Below are 18,988 nucleotides of genomic sequence, written 5' to 3'. Positions count from 1 at the left end.
CGACACATTATCCAGACATTACAACGGGAACAGGTAGGTTGGTGGAACGACATTTATTAGAGACGGGACAAGAGACCGAGACGAACGAAACGACTACATGGTGATTAGTGACGAGTGAGAAAAGAGAGCAAGTCTGAACGGCAAGATAAAGGGCCTGGGTAGCTATGGCAAATATGGGCGCGCAAGTAGCTACCCAGGCCAACGGAACAAAAGGAGACAAAAGGTGAGTACGCAAGTGCATGCAGGCCAGCTAGAAAAGGTACGGGAGGAGGTACCTAACATACCATCCCTCCATGAAAAAAAATCCTGCGTCCTCGCGGAGAGAAAAAAAGAGAGAAAAAGATTTTTTTAAATGACTGAAGGAGAAAAAACACGCACACACCCACACACATATTGCACACGCGCACGCACGGATCTCACAAAAGTGTGTACTAAAAATGCACTACAGATCATTCCTGTACTACTTATAGTGTGTAATAACTATTGGAGTTTGACGAAGAACGTGAATTACTAGATTTTGCCCAGCTAATACAGCTTAGTTACACTTTTGCTAAACATCGAAAAATTAGAGCGTGGCTCACCATGATCGGACCCCTAACTTGGTGATGTTTTATAAACACACACGCGCCCACACACTACAAAAAAATTCACGAAAATAAATTTGACGAAGAAGGAACGCATACAAAAAAAAGAAAGAGAGAAAGGTAGCTGACCTGCATGGCTTGAACGAGACGAGGTTGACATAGACGAGACGAGGTTGGCGTAGGAGAAACAAGGTTGATAGAGACGAGACGAGGTTGGCGTAGGAGAGACGAGACTGACATAGACTAGACGAGGTTGACATAGACGAGACGAATGGCGGTTGAGGACGGCTGGGCATGGGATGATCTCAGGGTCGTGGGTCGATCAATAATCGGGCGCCAATGTTGAATACGAGAAAGGACGACTGACGACACATTATCCAGACATTAAAAACGGGACCAGGTAGGTTGGTGGAACGACATTTATTAGAGACGGGACAAGAGACCAAGACAAACAAAACGACTACATGGTGATTATTGGCGAGTGAGAAAAGAGAGCAAGTCTAAGCGGCAAGATAAAGGGCCTGGGTATCTATGGCAAATATGGGCGGGCAAGTAGCTACCCAGGCCAACGGAACAAAAGGAGACAAAAGGTGAATACGCAAGTGCATGCAGGCAAGCTAGAAAAGGTACGGGAGGAGGTACCTAACACATATATAAGTAGCAGCAAGCAAGCCTGTATTTCCTCTGTTGTTCTCTCTCATCTCTTCAGATGCTGCACTGACCGGTCACCAATATTGCTCTCAGGTTTCAGCAGTCCTGAAACGGACACATGACTACAAGTACTTCAATTATACAACGGCCAAGGCAGTGTGCCAGGGTCAGGGTGGTAAACTTCTGAGCCAAGCAACATACGATCTTGGCTGCACGTCAGAACTCCTTCCTGTTAGTAATCATATCTATAGTCGTGTCGCCTGGATTGACACAAGTTATCTAACAATTGTTGCCGAAACCACAAAGACAAGGGAAATATTAAAGCAATTCTGGAGACGCAACAGGAAACAACAACTATCCGTTGTGTGCGAATTCCGTAAGTCGTCCACATTTTGTGTAAGCAAAGGCTCTGTCCACCAGATATAGGCATTTGTTGCATCGGGTTCACTCCTTGCTTTCGTCTTGCTGTGGCGAAGCTTAATGTTATGCTCCATCAACTCCCTACTGCCATCTACACCTGAGCTAAATCTAGGTTCATTTGCTATTTTTAACTTTCCTTGATTGCAGCTTGTCAACAGTCGACTCGAGGCTCAGTGTCAAGCACAGAAATTGTTGAATGCGAACGTAAGTATATACCATGATGCATGGTCATTGCTCATGCCAACCTACATTCCGCTCATTTGTTATTTGGCAGTTGGGGTGAAACCAACACTGTGAATTGGTTGTCGGTGACCTTTTAAGATTTTGTGTTTACCATTCATTTTTCAGTCCTAACCCTTTCAGTGGCAAGAAGGACACAACTTGTCCTGAAACAACCGCCCTGAATGGTCGAGGACAAGAACTCATCACGCAAAAATGAGCATACAGAAACGAGCATAGACCACTGTACAAACAGCTACAACTTCGAACTGCCTACTTCAAAAACATAATATGGTGACTCATTGGAAAGCCGTTGAATGCCACTTTCCAACGATGTATTATTCGATAATGCGGAAAGTAAAGTATGCAAGCGCCAAAGCGCGAAGTCCGGGAAACGTTTGAATGTCAAATGTCAGGTCTGTGATGGTGCCAGATTTCATGCTAAAGTATACTCCGTGCTTTAGGGGGGGGGGGTTCCCCAAGGTTCCCCAATGCCCAGCCCATGCGTGACCTACATCGAAATGAGCGCTAGAGCAGCCTGATTCTGCTGGTGTTTGAATCCTCGCTGTACGCTGAGTACGAGCTGAAAATCGAAAGAAATTGTCTTCGAGTGTTTAATAGCACTACAAAGGTGTGTTGGAGCGGCTTTCGAAGTGTTTGTAGGCCGTTCTCCTGCTCTTGCATTGGACTGATCGCCGTAGATCGACAGAGCTGATCCTCAGCTTTCCAGAGAGCCTCAGAAGATGAAAATCCATTACCGGTGAGAGATGTGGCTATATTCTTAGTGCCCAACGTGAAATTTGCATGTAGTGCCAACGCTCGTGATGACGAAACGTGTAGTAACTCACTAGTGTTATCTTTCTCTTCTTCAAGAAAAATTCTAACTAAGCAAAGTACACTCTAATGAGGCGACAGTCCCCAGCCCATTATTGTTGGTCTCCATACATGTTGTTTAAATCATGAATTTGTTGTTGGTGAATTGGCCTAGAGTTGTTTTCAACGAAATTTTGCACCAAGCCTTCCTAGCACTTGATATGCACATTGTCCAACTTTAAGCGAGAATCCAGTGGGACCTCTTAAGGAATGAAAAAGCGGTGTGATTGCTTCAACATCAGTTAGCTCTTTCATCGACCACCACACCAAAACTGCGCTGTCCAGCCGACCACAACACGTTGTCACGGCAGATCACCAGCAAAGCAACACCACAGTGGATAGTGTGTTCGGAGCACAAACGTGACCCTCATCAGCGAAGGTAGCTATTGTGGAAAGGCCAAGATGGTGAAAATCACCCCTTTGCACTGAAAGGCGTCAGAATATTATGTGCGCCTAATGTGCCAGGATTACGGCTTAGTACGAGAATCAAGTGCAAGCCACTGTGATGAACTAAACTGTTGAAAATGTAACGACCTGATACTGATACCCAGATGTGAGTTAGGAAGACAGAACGGCTTAGCAAGTAACAGTGCGAGAGTCCCCCGGGGCGTACGCTCCGTCAACTCACTCACTCACTCACTCCATCCACTCGCTCACTCATTCACCCACCCACTCGCTCACTCACTCACTCACTCCGTCCACTCGCTCACTCATTCGCTCGCTCACTCACTCGCTCACTCACTCGCTCACTCACTCACTCACTCACCCACTCACTCACTCCGTCCACTCGCTCACTCACTCACACACTCACTCACTCCGTCCACTCGCTGACTCACTCACTCACTCCGGCACTCACACACCCAGTCACTCACTCACTCACTCACTCACTCACTCACTATGTCCACTCGTTCACTCACTCACTCACTTACTCCCCCACTCACTCGCTCGCTCACAAACTCGCTCGCTCCCTCACTCACTTACTCACTCACTCACTCGCTCACTCACTGCATCCACTCGCTCACTCACTCACTCACTCACTTACTCGCCCACTCACTTACTCACTTGCTCACTCACTCACTCACTCGCTCACACACTCACCCACTCGCTCGCTCACTCACTCACTCACTCATTCACTTACTCACTCCGTCCACTCGCTCATTCTTTCACTTACTCACTCCGTTCACTCGCTCACTCACTCTGTTCACTCACTCACTGGCTCACTCACTCACTCACTCACTTACCCGCTCACTCACTCACTCACTATGTCCAATTACTCACTCACTCAATCACTCACTTACTCGCTCACTCATTCGCTCGATCGCTCACAAACTCGCTCGCTCCCTCACTCACTTACTCACTCACTCACTCCATCCACTTGCTCACTCACTCAATTACACACTCACTCAATAGCCCACTCACTCGCTCGCTTGCTCGCTCGCTCACTCGCTAGTTCGCTCACTCGCTCACTCACTCATTCACTCACTCACTCTTCCACTGGCTCGCTCACTCGTTCGCTCACACACTCACTCACCCACTCACTCACTCGCTCACCCACTCACTCACTCACCCACTCACTCACTCACTCGCTCTGTCCACTTGCTCACTCGCTCGCTCACTCACTCACACACTCACTCCGTCCACTCGCTCACTCACTCACTCACTCACCCACTCGCTCCACCCACTCACTCACCACACCGCACATCACCGTTGGCACGTCACCGGGTATATTCGTTGCCCTGATACTGTGGCTTGCCAATGGTTTGACGTCCACCACTATGAACAACCACTAATAAGGTCTATCACTGTTGAGAGTTTTAATATCAACACAGAACAAGAAGGGAAATCAACGCCTGTTTACTGCTACAGAAACAGACGTATGAAGGAATCTAGCGCCAACCTGTGTGTCACTTTCCTGGCCATGAGCGGTGGCAACGTCTTGAGGTCGGCTGGAGCCCGCAGTTATGACATGGCAGTTGATGACAACAGTCTGCGCAGAGCCGATTGCTGTTGCTTTCGGCACTTATGGCCTAGGCCGCTGAGTTCTGGATACGGTCATTTTGTATTAAATGCTGGTTTTATTCAATACTTGCTGGCTCGTCAAACGACAGCCAATGACAGAAAAATAATCATTGTGAAATGAAGGGTGACAGCCAACGAAAAAAATCATATTTCCATTCACGACATTGAACACATGCGGCCAATGCCGTCAATGGGACTAACGACGGAACCCGGTCAATCTTGGGATTTGAGTTTTGAATTTCCTGCAACAAAGATGAAAAGAAAGGAATTCGGGTTGACACACCCATTCCCATAGCGCTGCACATCCGAACCAGTTCCGTTATTTTTACAACGTTTCGGCACTTGGCCATCGTCAGGTAATAACAATGAATACCGTGGAAGCCACACAAGAGCAGCATATATACGCAAAGTGTAGCGCCAAAAAAATGCGAATTACATCACCTGGTATGCAGAAGAGGGAGGGCAGAGAGAGAGAGAGAGAGAGAGAGAGAGAGAGAGAGAGAGAGAGAAATAGAGAGAGAGAGAGAGAGAGAGAGAGAGAGAGAGAGAGAGAGAGAGAGAGAGAGAGAGAGAGAGAGAGAGAGAAGGTGCAACTAGCACATTACGAAGAAGAAGCAGCAGAAGGTAGCGCGCCATTGCATTGTGCTCTGTGAAGTGAGGGCGCGTTGTAAAATAACGTAACTGGCTCGGATGTGCAGCGCTATGGGAATGGGTGTGTCCACCCGAATTCCTTTCTGAGACGTAGCTGAAGGAAGCCTCAGCCCTTCTTCGAAGATGAAAAGGGTTCCAACACCAAGAAAGTACTTGACTAATGATGTGCAACCCAAGAAAAGTAAGCAGTTGCACGTTGCTGTCAACCCGAGTTTCACGCTCAGGTCAAAGTTTACAATGTCTCAGGGCTGCCCCACTTGGAGGGAGAAAAATCTGAGGGGGTGCGGGGTATCCCCCAGTGAAGTTTTTTCAGGAAAATGGCTTGCTGTTGGGGCCCCAGAACACAATTTTAACTGTCCACACACATGCAAGCTCTTGTGCATTTTACAGCTACATGTACATGTACACTGACTGGCCAAACGCGACCTGGAAGCGGCGAATGGCCAACTGGACTAAAAAGCGCTCCAACAAAAATAATCGGTTGTCCCCCTTTGGGAACAAAGTCGGTCGGTTTGTCTGACAGGCGATCAAAAATCGGACGATTTCCGAAACATCGGAGCAAGTGGCAGACCTGATGTCTGCAGTTGGAGTTGGATTATCGCCACACATCATACAGACCCGACTGAGAGTGACCGTTTGCTAGTAGATACAATGTTCTACTACTGGCGCTACTGCAGTCGTCCCTCTCTAATCCAGCACTTTATAAACCAGCACCCTCGATAAACCAGCACAATAATTATTTAGAAGTCAAAATGTCCTCTTCATGCACATTGAAGCAGTAAATCCGATTTGTTAATTTGTTAATCCAGCACCCTCCCTAATCCAGCAGATTTTCCGTGGCACATATGGTGCCAGATTATAGAGGGACCACTGTTCCAGGTTAGTGACTGCCTACGCCAATCCTTGCAGTTTATCGCTTTAAAGGTCTTTGAAGTTTGCTTTGGTGTAGGGGTTATCGGAGAGGGGGAGAGGGGAAGAGGGGAGGGGATAGGTGTGAGTTGGCTGACCGTTAGAACTAGTCCAGTGCAAAAACCCGGTGGACAAGTAACCTGTTTCCCGGTCTGGTCTTCTTTCTATCCACTACAGTACCCACAACCACCATTCCGACAACCAGTCCAACCACCACCCCAACCACCATACCGACCACCACCCCAACCACCACACCAACCACCACCCCAACCACCGAGCCTACCACCACTCCAACAACCGATTCAGCCAACAACACAATGGCAACCACACTCAGAGCTCCAGAAAATACCACAGGCAGCCCTGCCATGCAAGTGCAAGGTCCGTCTGAATCCGCTAATGGTTCAGGTACTAACGAAAGCCATCCAGTAGCCCCAAATGCCACGCAGGGAGAAGGTTTGGCTTCTCAATTTAACAGCTCCAGTAATACTACTGGATACTTCGCTCCCAACGCTACCACCCAAGGAGAAGGTTTGAATTCTACGAACAACAGCTCCGATAATACTGGATACATCGCTACGAACGCTACCACGCAAGCAGAAGGTTTGAATTCTATGAACAGCAGCTCCAGTGATGCTGTGCACATCGCTACCAACGCTACCACCCAAGGAAACGGTTCGGATGCAGCTACCATTGCTCCAGGTGTCTCTAATCCTGATGTACAGACTGGGGTATTGCATGACAAGAATGTCACTGAGCAACACTCTAGTAGCGAACCTGTTTTTGGGACTTCTACTGTCGAACCAGCCACAACACTGGGTAGGCAAGGTGCTCGAGGTCGCAGTGACGGCAAAGAAAAGGATGACGATGGCGAAAGCGGTACGTTGAACCTCGCTCTTCTCTTCTCTCCGCTGATCTTGGCCGGATGCATGGTCCTGGCCTTTGGCGGCTTCATGGTGCGACGGAGGCGTATTCAGAAAGAGGAAGCTGGTATGATGAAGTTCGACCCCATCGAAACGGCAAACCAAGAATCCTCGTGAGTTTCGTGTTTGTTTGATGCACGCATTTGGCGTGATCTGGATGCAAAGAAGTGCTCTCAGCAATTTAAGACTGTGTGAGAGTGAGTTTGTATTGTGTGTGCGTGCGTGCATGTGTGTGTGTGTGTGTGTGTGTGTGTGTGTGTGTGTGTGTGTGTGTGTGTGTGTGTGTGTGTGTGTGTGTCCCATATGGTGCAGTGGTATGTGCAGCGATTTCCAATCGATAGATTGCGGGTTCGATTACCGACGATTATGGTCACACACGTCTTTCTTCTCTTTCTCAGACTCTTCCTGACTTTTCTTTCATTCTCCTGGGTGGTTACCAACAGCCAGTGCATGCCGGAGTATGTGGTGTGATGTGTGTGCGGGAAAAAAAAAGAAAAAAATGAAAAAGACCAAAAAAGGGATTCACTGGCCAGAAAATGTCACTCCAAATAGCTGTATGGTGTAGACCAGGCTGAATAGTGACGGTCAATTCTTCAGCCTTGCAAGCTGTTGAATGGTGTAATCCCAGCACAAGTTGCTATGGCTTCTGCCGTAGCATTGCTATCATCGCCTCCGGCGATGGGCGTCAAAGGTCAAAGGTCAAAGGTGTGTGTGTGTGTGTGTGTGTGTGTGTGTGAGTGTGTGAGTGTGGGTATGTGGGTATGTGTATGTGTATGTCTGTAGGTTTTTTTGTTTGTAGGTAGGTAGATAGACAAGTACATGATTTGAAAGTGCAGAACCGAACGGGTGATGTCGCCATTTGTGTAACAGTTAGAAGCAAATGAAACAGTAAATCATTGTGTGGACTCGGAAGGAGAGTCAAGGATAAATTTATAGTAAAGAAAATTTATAGCATAACTTAGAAGCGTTGGAAGGCTGTTGGAGTGCGCATCCAATTTGTGCTAGAGCTGTTAGCCAGTTACTTGTAGAATGTCAGTACCGTCGGTCAGTGTCCTGCAATGTTATCGCATGAGCTGATTGTTTAGTAACTGGTGGTGTTAGTGGACAGTATAGCGTAACTTGTAGTTTCTTGGTCCTTTTCTTTTTACTATAAACTGGTGTAGAAAATCATTACAACGCAAAACAAAGATACTAGTATGGCCTCTGATGGAGAGCCAAGGATTAGTTTATAGAAAAGAGGAAGGACATTCTAGCATAACTTGTAGCTCCTTTGTCCTTTTTCTTTTATATAAAAATGCTAGTACATAATTTAGGGTTTTACGTCGGGCCCTAGATGACGGCTACTTTGGCCAACCGGACAACGAAGAAGTTGTGACCAAAGAGAATGATTTTATTTCTTGCGCATGCGTATGTAGAATGACGTAATACTCAGGGAGTGAGGTCGCTACAGTACTCCCCCGCCAGTGGTGAGGTCGGGAGGAGCGAAGCACGATAAACAAGAAACAAGAAAGAGAAGAGAAAGGAAAGCGCAGCATGTACAAGGCGTAAAGGCAAACATATAATAATATGATACATATATACAGGCGAGAGCGCTGCGTGCGTGAAATTTGTTAAACAACGTGGCACAAATGCCGAAACAAAAATCAGAAAAGCAGGAAAGAGAGAGATGCATGACAGAGGCGGGTTAACGTGTCAGAGGTGTGTTAACGTGACAGAGGTGGAGAGCATGTCCGAGGCAGAAAGACAGAAAAGAGAAAACGTACGCATGACAGAGGAGTGTTATCGTGTCAGAGGCGGCTGCATGTTGCAGGCTTGGCGGGATACCAGCAGGAGCGCTGCACTGGGGCGAGGCGTGCCGACTGAGGCTTGGACAGATGGAGGCGAGCGCAGCTCCATGGGGTCCGGTGCCGGGCGTGGGCCTGCGTGCGTGCACAGTGAGTGAGCTGGTACGACGGGTGGAGGTGGCCAATTTCCAGCTTGAGGCCAGGACGAATACGGACGACGACGACTGGACGATGCCGTGGCAGGATAGCGGGGTATCCAGGTGGGCCGGGGAGGGTGGCAGGGGCCACAGCAGCTCCGAGGCGGATCCAGTGGTGGTGAGGCTCAAGTTTTACGTCAACAGCCGGCGATTGACGGGATCCCGAGAGTTGAGGCGAGCAGGAAACTGCGGAGGGCCGAGCTCAGGGATGGCATGCTCAAAACTCCGAAGAGCGCAGCGTCGGGGGTCACCAATTTAGGGTTTTACGTCGGGCCCTAGACGACGGCTACTTTGGCCAACCGGACAACGAAGAAGTTGTGACCAAAGAGAATGATTTTATTTCTTGCGCATGCGTATGTAGAATGACGTAATACTCAGGGAGTGAGGTCGCTACAATAACACTAACAATTTTATTTAAGTCTGACGGAAAAATTGGTTGTCAGCACCAGGACTCGAACCAGGGACCTTGGCTTGAGGCCAGCGACGCTCTAACCACGGAGCTATCATCCCAGCGTAGACCAGACCGCTCAACGTTTTCTTCAGACTTCGTAACTCACAGTTCCTGTGAATCCACACCGGCTGGTGGGACGTAGTTACACCCACACACTGCATGCAATACACCCACACCCACACACTGCATGCAATACACCCACACACTGCATGCAATACACCCACACACTGCATGCAATACACCCACACACTGCATGCAATACACCCACACACTGCATGCAATACAACCACACACTGCTTGCAATACACCCACACACTGCATGCAATACACCCACACACTGCATGCAATACACCCACACACTGCATGCAATACACCCACACACTGCATGCAATTCACCCACACACTGCATGCAATACACCCACACACTGCATGCAATACACCCACACACTGCATGCAAGTTACACCCGCACTTACACACTGCAAGCAGTAACTACAGTTGCGCTCACTGAAATCTGACCCAACGTGCAAAGCCGGCGCCACCAGCTTCCACAGCCCTTGACGCCCTGGAAGTAGAATGAATGCAGCTGGACGTACACATGTCCGCATACAATTTTATTATTAATATTATTATTAAGAAAGGGTTTGCTCCCCACACTGGAGCTTGCGCTATTCCGCCGACTTTACTTGACTCTTGACTGACTCACGACTGCCATCCAGAGCACACGAGAAGTCCATCGAACCTTCGACTCGGCAAACCTGCAAGAAAGCACCACTCCCTGCTCAATACACAGTGTTTCGGGGAATTCACTCCTCATCAGTTGAGCTTGAGTAGGCTGAGGAAGATTGTGCCTGAAGAGCACCACTTATATAGTGCTCTCCAGGCACAAACATCACCAGGGATACAAACTTACAGAGACGCTCCGTTTCCAGCGCGACAAACACCTCGTGAACACCAGATAGCAGCGTGAGTCAGTGTCGCTCGTGGACGGTGAGACAGACGTCGAGGACCCTCGGTCATTCGCAACGCTGTCACCTCCAAAGCAACTAGTCGCAAGCCCGCGCTGGGCACAACAGTATGAAGTAGTGGTTGCGACTTCGGCGATGATTTGTAAGAAAGGGTTTGCTCCCCACACCGGAGCTCGCGCTATCCCGCCGACTTTACTTGACACTTGACTGACTCACGACTGCCATCCAGAGCACACGAGAAGTCCATCGAACCTTCGACTCATCAAACCTGCAAGAAAGCACCACTCCCTGCTCAATACACTGTGTTTCTTGGAATTCACCCTCATCAGTTGAGCTTGAGGAGCTTGAGTCGGCGGAATAGTGCGAGCTCCGGTGTGGGGAGCAAACCCTTTCTTACAAATCATTGCCGAAGTCGCAACCACTACTTCGTAATATTATTATTATTTATATTACAAAAAATTATTATCTACGCATGCATCTACGCAAGAGTCACCACCAGCCAATTAGGACATGTGTCAAAGTATTGAACGTTTTCGTTCCCTTCTTGTCAAAATACTACAGGGAATGATGGGAATAAGCTAAAAGACTACAACTATAAGGAAAAAAGTTCAGAAATACATCACTCCAATTATGTGTAGAAGTGACACGAAAAAAGACATGTGAAGAATCAAGAAAACAGCATGCAAATCCAATAAGTGACAAGAAAAAGGAAGAAAGATCCCTTGATCTCTGGATGTTTTTCTTTAGGTCGGATTTCAGTGAGCAGGACTGTCGTAAGGCCACCAAAGACAAAAACATAAATACTATTTTGAACTTAGATGGTGAGCCATGGGAATAATTTGTAACATTGAAAAATGTGGGCTCAAGTTATCCGATCGAGTCCATCAACTAAACCAGATCATGAACACTCAGACCGGCACAGTCTATGCCCCATGTGACGTGTTTTGCCAGTGACCAAGGACAAATGTGTGTGTGTGTTGGTGGGTTAGGTGTCTATGTGTGTTTGTGTGTGTGTGTGTTGGTGGGTGCAGGTGTGTATGTGTGTTTGTGTGTGTGTGTGTGTGTGTGGCGGGGGGGGGGTTCTTGTGTGTGTGTGTGTGTGTGTGTGTGTGTGTGTGTGTGTGTGCCTCTGTGTGCCTCTGTGTGTGTATGTGTGTATGTGTGCGTGCGGGCATGCGTGTCTGTGTGTGTTTGTGTGTGTGTGCATTCGCGCGTGTGTGTGTGTGTGTGTGTGTGTGTGTGTGTGTGTGTGTGTGCGTGTGTGTGACTGTGTTCTTGTCTGTGTATGTTTGTTTGTTTGTTTGTTTGTTTGTTTGTGTGGGGTGTATGGGCCTGTTTCCTTCTCCGTGTCTGTGTGGGCACAAACTAATCCAAAGGACTAGCCTTATCATGCATTGGGGGTGCTGGGGCTAGACTTCCGTCCGTTAGACCTTCCTTTGAAACACCGATTCGATGTATGATAACAAAGTTGTGAGGGGTGCGTTCACACGGACGTGCTAATTGAAAACATTGCTGGAGTTCGCCTCGTGATATCCATATTCTGTTTTGCGTTTCTCTCCGTTTTCAAATGTGTTCCCTGTCCTCTGCAGCAGCTGGGGCTGGGTGAACGACTCGGAACAGAACCAGGACAATACACATGACGGCAATGTGGAGAAGGGCGCACCACTCTCCGACCGGTCTAGCGTACGTAAGGCACACACAAAGGACGTGGCGCACATCGACGTGGGAGACTTGCCCGGATACTTGCCCGAGGACGCCTCCTACATTGAGCAGGACATTGACGAACTGGCCAAAGAGCTTGGCGGCACGTCTCTTCCAAAGCAGCTGGCAAAGTCAATGTCCACTACCACCGGTTCCAGTGTGCGGTCGTTCATGGCGGATGAGCTTCAGTTTTCCTACAGGGAGAGCGGGAGCACGGCACTCAGCAGCACAGAAGTTTGCGAACACGACAGTCAATCATTTGCTGAAGCTGCCGGCGATGACAGCGAAGCCTTGAACCTCGAGCGGCATCCCGCCCAAGCCGATGGACAGGAGATGCGAGTGCAGCAGGTCGGAACACCAGAGATGTACACGCTCGTGTCGCGCAGCAATCGCGCCAGCGAACGCAAAGCCCATACCGCGCTCGTCTCCCCGCCAGATTCTGCAGAGGCCGCGATCCACAAGGCTGAGACCCGCCAGGGTTTTGCGAGCAAGCTTAGTTCAAAGGTCTTTGCCAAGTCGAAATCCGGCTCCTTCTCCCCCGTACCGGCCCCCCGTACCTCGGGTGCTCAGGGTGCCAGTGTGTCCGCCACCACTGGTGTTGCTCGTGGCGACAGTGTTCGAAGCGAAGGTACCGACAATGCTCCTAGCAGCATCACTCACGAACAATCTCAGAGCCTAGCTCCCGACAGCTTTGCGGCGGACGCCATTTCGCAAACTGAGTCCTTCTATGACGATGTGGTAGCGGACGACGGTGCAACAACTTCGTCAAAGAAGAAGAAGAAAAAGGGATCTAAGAAACAGCCAATGGAACCTAGCGGTAGCGTTGAGGCTGCCTTTTCCGCTGAAGCTGTCGGCTACGATGCAGTAGAAGGCCAGGCAAGCGCGGAAATGTACACGACCGTCTCGAGGACGGCCGACTTTGACCGAACCCAAATGAGCCAGAAGTCGGAGCTGGCCCGGACGGCCACCGTGGCCGAATTCGAGGGCAAGGAGTACGCGCCGCTTGGGGCCGCCCAGGCCGCCGCTGCCAGCCGTGGCCACCATGCCGGCGCAGCAGCGCATATGGTCAGCAAACGCCAAGCCTCCCAGACGGCCGTGGTGGAGGAGCTTGGAGACAAGGAGTACGATCCCCTCACGCCCTATCAGCTCGCCGCCGCCATTTCGGCGAGCCGAGACAAGTCCGCGCAGCGCGCCAAGGCAACCCGACACGGACAATAACCGAAACACATAACCTGAAACGTCGACCGGACATGATACAGTGTATGCGCTATGTACAGGAAAATCTGCTTTCCGATATATTTGAACAGAACTCTGCCTTTTCTGTATTGTTAACGTTCTTTCCATGTTGACTTTTTCCCCTTTTTTGGACCCCAGTCGTATTTTGCTGAGTAGTCGTGAACTCAGTCCACATTTTTGGTGTATTTGTTGTCGTGTTTCTCTTCACGTTTGTCTATGCTGAAAACAAGCTACTTTCTTCCCGCCGTATGTTCGGCAGAAAACTTGAGCATGACGCGAAAGTGACATTAAACCTGCCACCGAGTGTGTCGGATATATCGCAGAAAAACGGTAAAATGTGGAAACATCGAATAATGCTCAGTTGGCAAACTCAGATACTTTCCTACTGGACACTAACTCAAGAACTGTGTCGTTTTAATGAGTTTGGAACTAAGTATCTTGGCAACTACTGTTCAAGCTGGCTACATACATGGATTGCACCGACACGGGGTCCTTTTGGACCCAGGACAGCTGTTCAATTCTACAGATAATTTGAAGACAGATTATTCATAGAGTCCATTTTGGAGCTCTAGTAGAACTTTGGCTAGCCGGAAGGAAAATATTTACCTTCGACTTCCGACATATCGCTGATTGTATAGAAATGTGACGTGTGCTCATAGATACTGTATAAGTACAAATTTTCGTTCACAAAATCACTCCACCAGCAGACTCCTTACGTACTAAATTTCGTTTTGGGTTGAGGTCTGTCACCCCGAACGTGCAGAACGGGTTTACTTTAGTTTGGTTTAAACGTTAATGTGCCACCTAACGAACACGGCGAAAGTTATTAAATTTTCCAAAGGAAATGTTGTACTTCTACAGTAGTAGCTGAAACCGTACTGTGTAAAGAATGCCCTGACCTAACCTCCTTGTTTGTGAAACTTGTCTGGGCATAGTAGGCACCTTCGGCGACTGTTTTTTTTTCTTGTAGCAGCAGCAGCAGCAGCACCAGATAGGCAGGTGACGCAGGTCGGTATGGAGCTGCTCAAAGAATAGGAGATGCCTTTACATCATTCTTATTGGCGCTTGAGGCAGGCATGTTGCTCAGCCAGATGATAAATCCTGCAAGCTACATATTTAGATAAAAATTCTTTTATTAATGATGTCGACAAATTATTGACGTTTCGGGCCAGTCACCCATCGTCGGAACCCTTTTATTTACAACGCAGTTGCGTGATGTCCACCACTTTCTGTACGAAACTATATCTTACGGGTAGGAACATTATCGCCGAAGGCACCGCCGCATCTAATTCTTTCGGCCGATGGTATGTTGAAGAAGGATTTGTCGAGGTTATTTGTGCTGTTACCGAGTAGGAGGACTTCAGGGTTCGGATTTGATCCTTAGATTTTTTTATTTTTTTTTACTATGTTCACATACCCAACTCATAAATAATACAGAAAACAATGGTACTGAGACAAGGACAAACGTGACAACTACTGAGAAGGGGCTGCACCGAGGTGCAGCAGTGATGGTGGGGCATTGATGGCTCTGCCGACCTGAGGTCTCGGCATCACGGCCAGAAACACGCACCAAAAACAAAAGAGCTGTAAGGGTCAGCAAAAATAAAAAGAAAGCAAGGGCAAGCAGCAGCTAGTACTACTGTGCAGCGCATTCGTAGCAATGGGAGTTGTTGATGGACGGGGCACTAGAATGTAGGTGGGTCGACAGGCAGAATGTCCGTGGACCATCGCCAATCCTGTCGGCGGAGGTATTCGTTGACGTTGCACTTAAACTTTTGAAGATTTTTGCAAGTTGGGGCGGAGTCTAGAAAAGCTGGCGGCAGGGAATTCCACAGCTGGATTGCACAATGTGGGAAGCTGCGGAGAACGGTGTCTGGTGCTTGACGCGGTAGCGGATTTCGTAGCTGGTAACTGTGGCCGGTAGCCATGCGGAGATCGTTTCGAGTGCGAGTGGCCTCACGGGGCTCAAGCCTTGGTGGGAGGACTGCTAGCAATTGAGTCGGACCGGTGATGAAATGCAGTTTGTAAGTGTATGTTAATGCAGCAACGTATCGCCGTAGGCTGAGGCTCTGGAGCTCCGTCCCGGGACCAATGATGCGCAATGCACGGCGTTGGATGCTATCTAGGCGTGATAGATGGGAAGGCGTAGCTCCCATCCAGACGAGCGGAGCATACTCCAAAACGGGCCGTACAAACCCTTGAACACCGTGAGGCGGCCTTCTCGGGAGAGATAGGGCGCAGCTCGCCGCAGGAGGCCCAAGCGCTGTTTGCCACGTATAGACACTGCGCGGATGTGCTCCGCGAAGGACAGCTTCGGATCAAAAGTCACCCCCAAGAGCTTTATTGTGGATGACTCTGGCACAGGGTTGCCTCCAAAGAGGAGAGAGAGGGCAAGGCTAGCTGCGCTCTTTGCAGCGTGACTATCATAGCCTGGGATTTCGACGGCTCAAACGCTACACGCCATTCCTTGCCCCAGTCTGACAAACGATTGACGGTGTCCTGAAGCAAGGCAGCAGCAGTGGGGAGGTCGTTACGGAGAAGAGTGCACAATGTCGTATCGTCAGCATAGGCTTCCAGCTGCGTGTTCCCAGCAAGGCATGTTGATACGTCGTTAATGTATATGAGACACATGGTTGGCCCCAAGATGCTGCCTTGTGGGACTCCCGCCTTGATGGGGTATGGACGGTAGGTTGCACCACCGACAACACACTGTATGCTTCGGTTAGACAGGCACGATGTCAGCCATGCAAGGAGGATTCCTTGGATGCCACATTGCTGTAGCTTGAAGAGGACACCTGCGTGAGAGACCTTGTCGAAGGCTCCAGTGATGTCAACTGCAAGTACGCGTGCTGCGCCTCCGTGTCCGATAGAGGATGCCCAGGAGTGGTGTAGTGCAGTAAGAGCGTCGGCTGTACCCAAATTCCGTCTGAAGCCAAACTGATTCGCTGCAAGCAGTGAGTTACCCTCGAGGTAGCTCGTAATTTGCATGTTGATAATGGTCTCCATTACCTTGGATATCACACTAAGGAGGGATACGGGGCGGTAGTTCTTGAGCTGTGAGCGAGATGAGCGTTTATGCACAGGAACAACATTGGCGAGCTTCCAGGCCTGAGGTTGGTATCCTTGCCGGAAGCACAATGAGAAAAGCTTGGTCAGGACCGGTGCGAGCACCGAAGCGCATTCTTTCAGGACACGGGGGGGGGGGGGAGATGCTCTGTCCGGCCCCGTGGCTTTCGACGCGTCGAGACGGCGCAGGAGGCGGTGAACATTCTGGATGCGGAAGTGGACGTGGGTGAGTGGGGGATGTGGGTGAGCAGGCCCTTGGGTTCCAAGGGAGGCACGATGTAGGTCCCTGTCACCCAGGCTGCACTTGCCAGCAAAGAAGTGACGAAAGCAGTCAGCCTTCTCCTTGCTGGTAATGTGTTCCTTCCCGGCATAGTCGAGGAGGAAGTTTCGGCCAAGACTGCATGCTAGTTTCAGGTTGCACCACCATGCCTTGTCGCGAAGCGAGCCGCAGGTGAGTCGAGCCCGAAGGTGCCGTTCCTTCTCCTGCCTGGAGTGCTGAAGTGTGGTGGTAGCGCGGGTAACAGAGTCGATGAAGGATTGCTTCTTGACGTCATTGCCGAGGCCGTGCCGCCATTTCCTCCATTCTCTGTCCTAGATACGCATCACTTGTGTGCACTCAGGGGTCCACCACTTTGGATCAGATGAGCGGATGACGAGAGTCTTATGGGGAATGAACTGGTCCATGCCTGCAGCGATGGTATTGGTGACTTGTAAGCAAGACAACTCTGGGTCGTCCGTGATAATGGAGGCCCAAGGGACAGCCTTGAGGTGTGCTCTGAGTCGCCCCCAGGCAGCACGCTCGTAACGCCACACAGTACGCGTGGTGGCCTCTCCCCGGCATGGTGAAATGGTCGGGAATTGAGCTATCACAGTTCCATGATCTGAGCGTCCTAAAGGGGCAAGTACTGTGGTGCTGATGGGTTGTTGGAAAGTGGACATGATTAGGTCTAGCGCGTTGGCACCTCGAGTGGGCTCTCGGACATGTTGCGTGAGCTCGTGGGTGATACAAAGATCCTCGAGGGCATCCCCGGCCGGGGTTGACTTCGCGCTACCAAGCCAATCTGCACTATGCACGTTGAAATCCCCAGCGAGGATTACGTTCGGGGACAGTTCTTTGGCCTGATGTAGTGTATCGTCAAGTGAATCGATGAGACAGAGGTCGGTGGGGCTACAGGACCCTGGACGGTACACAGAGCCGATCACCAAGCTTGTGCCACCACGGAGGCGGACTTTAACCCAGAGTGTTTCATGTTCTGCAGACTGGAGTTGGTCTAGATGAGCAGAAGCAAGGGTGGACTTGATCCACACAGCGACACCTCCTCCGTGCTCGTTCCGGTCTCTGCGATATGGGACGCCGTATCCAGGGATGGACGAGTCAAGGCTAGTTATGGCATCAGCAGAGAATTTAGTTTCAGTGATAATTGCTACATCTATGTTGTGCTGGTTGAGTGCATGCCTCAGGTCGTCCAGCTTGTTACGAAGGCTACAGGCATTAGTCACCAGCAGTTTGAGTCCTGTTGGAGAATTAGGGTCACCCAGTGCTGCCATCATTCTTTATCATTGGTCAGCTGGCATGATAGTTGCATCAAACTTGGTCTCGGTCACAACAGCGATGTCTACATTGTGGTGCGTGACAGTGTGGACAAATTCTCCAAATTTGTTTGCTAAGCTAAAAGCATTAGTCACCAGGAGGCGCAGTGACTGGGTCGAGGAGGTAGGTGGTGCTGTGGGTGTTACATTATAGTTATAGTTCTGCATTTCTTTTTTTAAAGGGGAAGTTAAGGCAAAAATTAAAATTTCACCAGTTGTAGTCTTCGGGGTGCTGAGTCGAATGGTCTTGGTCCGAGGAAGATGAGACGCTCCCTTCCTACTTGAATCCCAATCGAACTCGCGCACTTCCACCAAAACTGGGTGACTGCGCCCTACTAGATGGGGATTTGTATGCAAAATGTCACTAAAAGTGCCATTTCGTTCTTATAAAAGCACGGATGACCGCGATTGGCCCATATGTTGTAGTCCTTTGGACGCTGAGTCGACTTGTTTTGGTCCGAAAAGGCTGCGATGCAGCGTTCTTCCTTTATTCCCAATCGAACATGGTTGAACAAGTGGTCACGTGCTCCTGGGTGCCCAAATTACCTGGTCACCACGCCAGCAGGCGACAGCTTTCACACCAAGGTTCAACTCGAGTTCAACTCGAGTGACAGAACTGCACCCAAAAAAGGTCAAACAGGCTAGTAAGTTGTACCCAGCAGATACGGTGACCAGGTGACAGGCACGATAAGACTCTGGCAAGCCGACTAAGGCTGTGTTTACATGAAGCGTTTCAACCCGGGTTGAGTTC

At 49.6% G+C, this 18,988-nt stretch overlaps 1 protein-coding gene across 1 annotated transcript; it reads left to right on the top strand.

Moving 5' to 3' along the window:
• The first annotated feature begins 7,051 nt into the window (after positions 1 to 7,051).
• Positions 7,052 to 13,813, top strand: LOC135827713 (uncharacterized). Its single transcript, XM_065340167.1, has 2 exons — positions 7,052 to 7,359; positions 12,234 to 13,813. The coding sequence occupies exons 1-2, from the start codon at positions 7,253 to 7,255 to the stop codon at positions 13,561 to 13,563; spliced, it is 1,437 nt and encodes a 478-aa protein (XP_065196239.1). The 5' UTR covers positions 7,052 to 7,252; the 3' UTR covers positions 13,564 to 13,813.
• The last annotated feature ends 5,175 nt before the right edge of the window (positions 13,814 to 18,988 follow it).

The sequence above is a fragment of the Sycon ciliatum genome, chromosome 11 (assembly GCF_964019385.1).
Source record: "Sycon ciliatum chromosome 11, ocSycCili1.1, whole genome shotgun sequence".
In the NCBI taxonomy this organism is placed as follows: Eukaryota; Metazoa; Porifera; class Calcarea; order Leucosolenida; family Sycettidae; genus Sycon; species Sycon ciliatum.
This window is presented reverse-complemented; position numbering and strand designations above follow the sequence as displayed.

Coding starts and splice junctions, on each gene's coding strand:
- LOC135827713 (XM_065340167.1), top strand. CDS start 7,253: ATGGTCCTGGCCTTTGGCGGCTTCATGGTGCGACGGAGGCGTATTCAG. Junction 7,360..12,233: donor ACGGCAAACCAAGAATCCTC/GTGAGTTTCGTG, acceptor TGTCCTCTGCAG/CAGCTGGGGCTGGGTGAACG.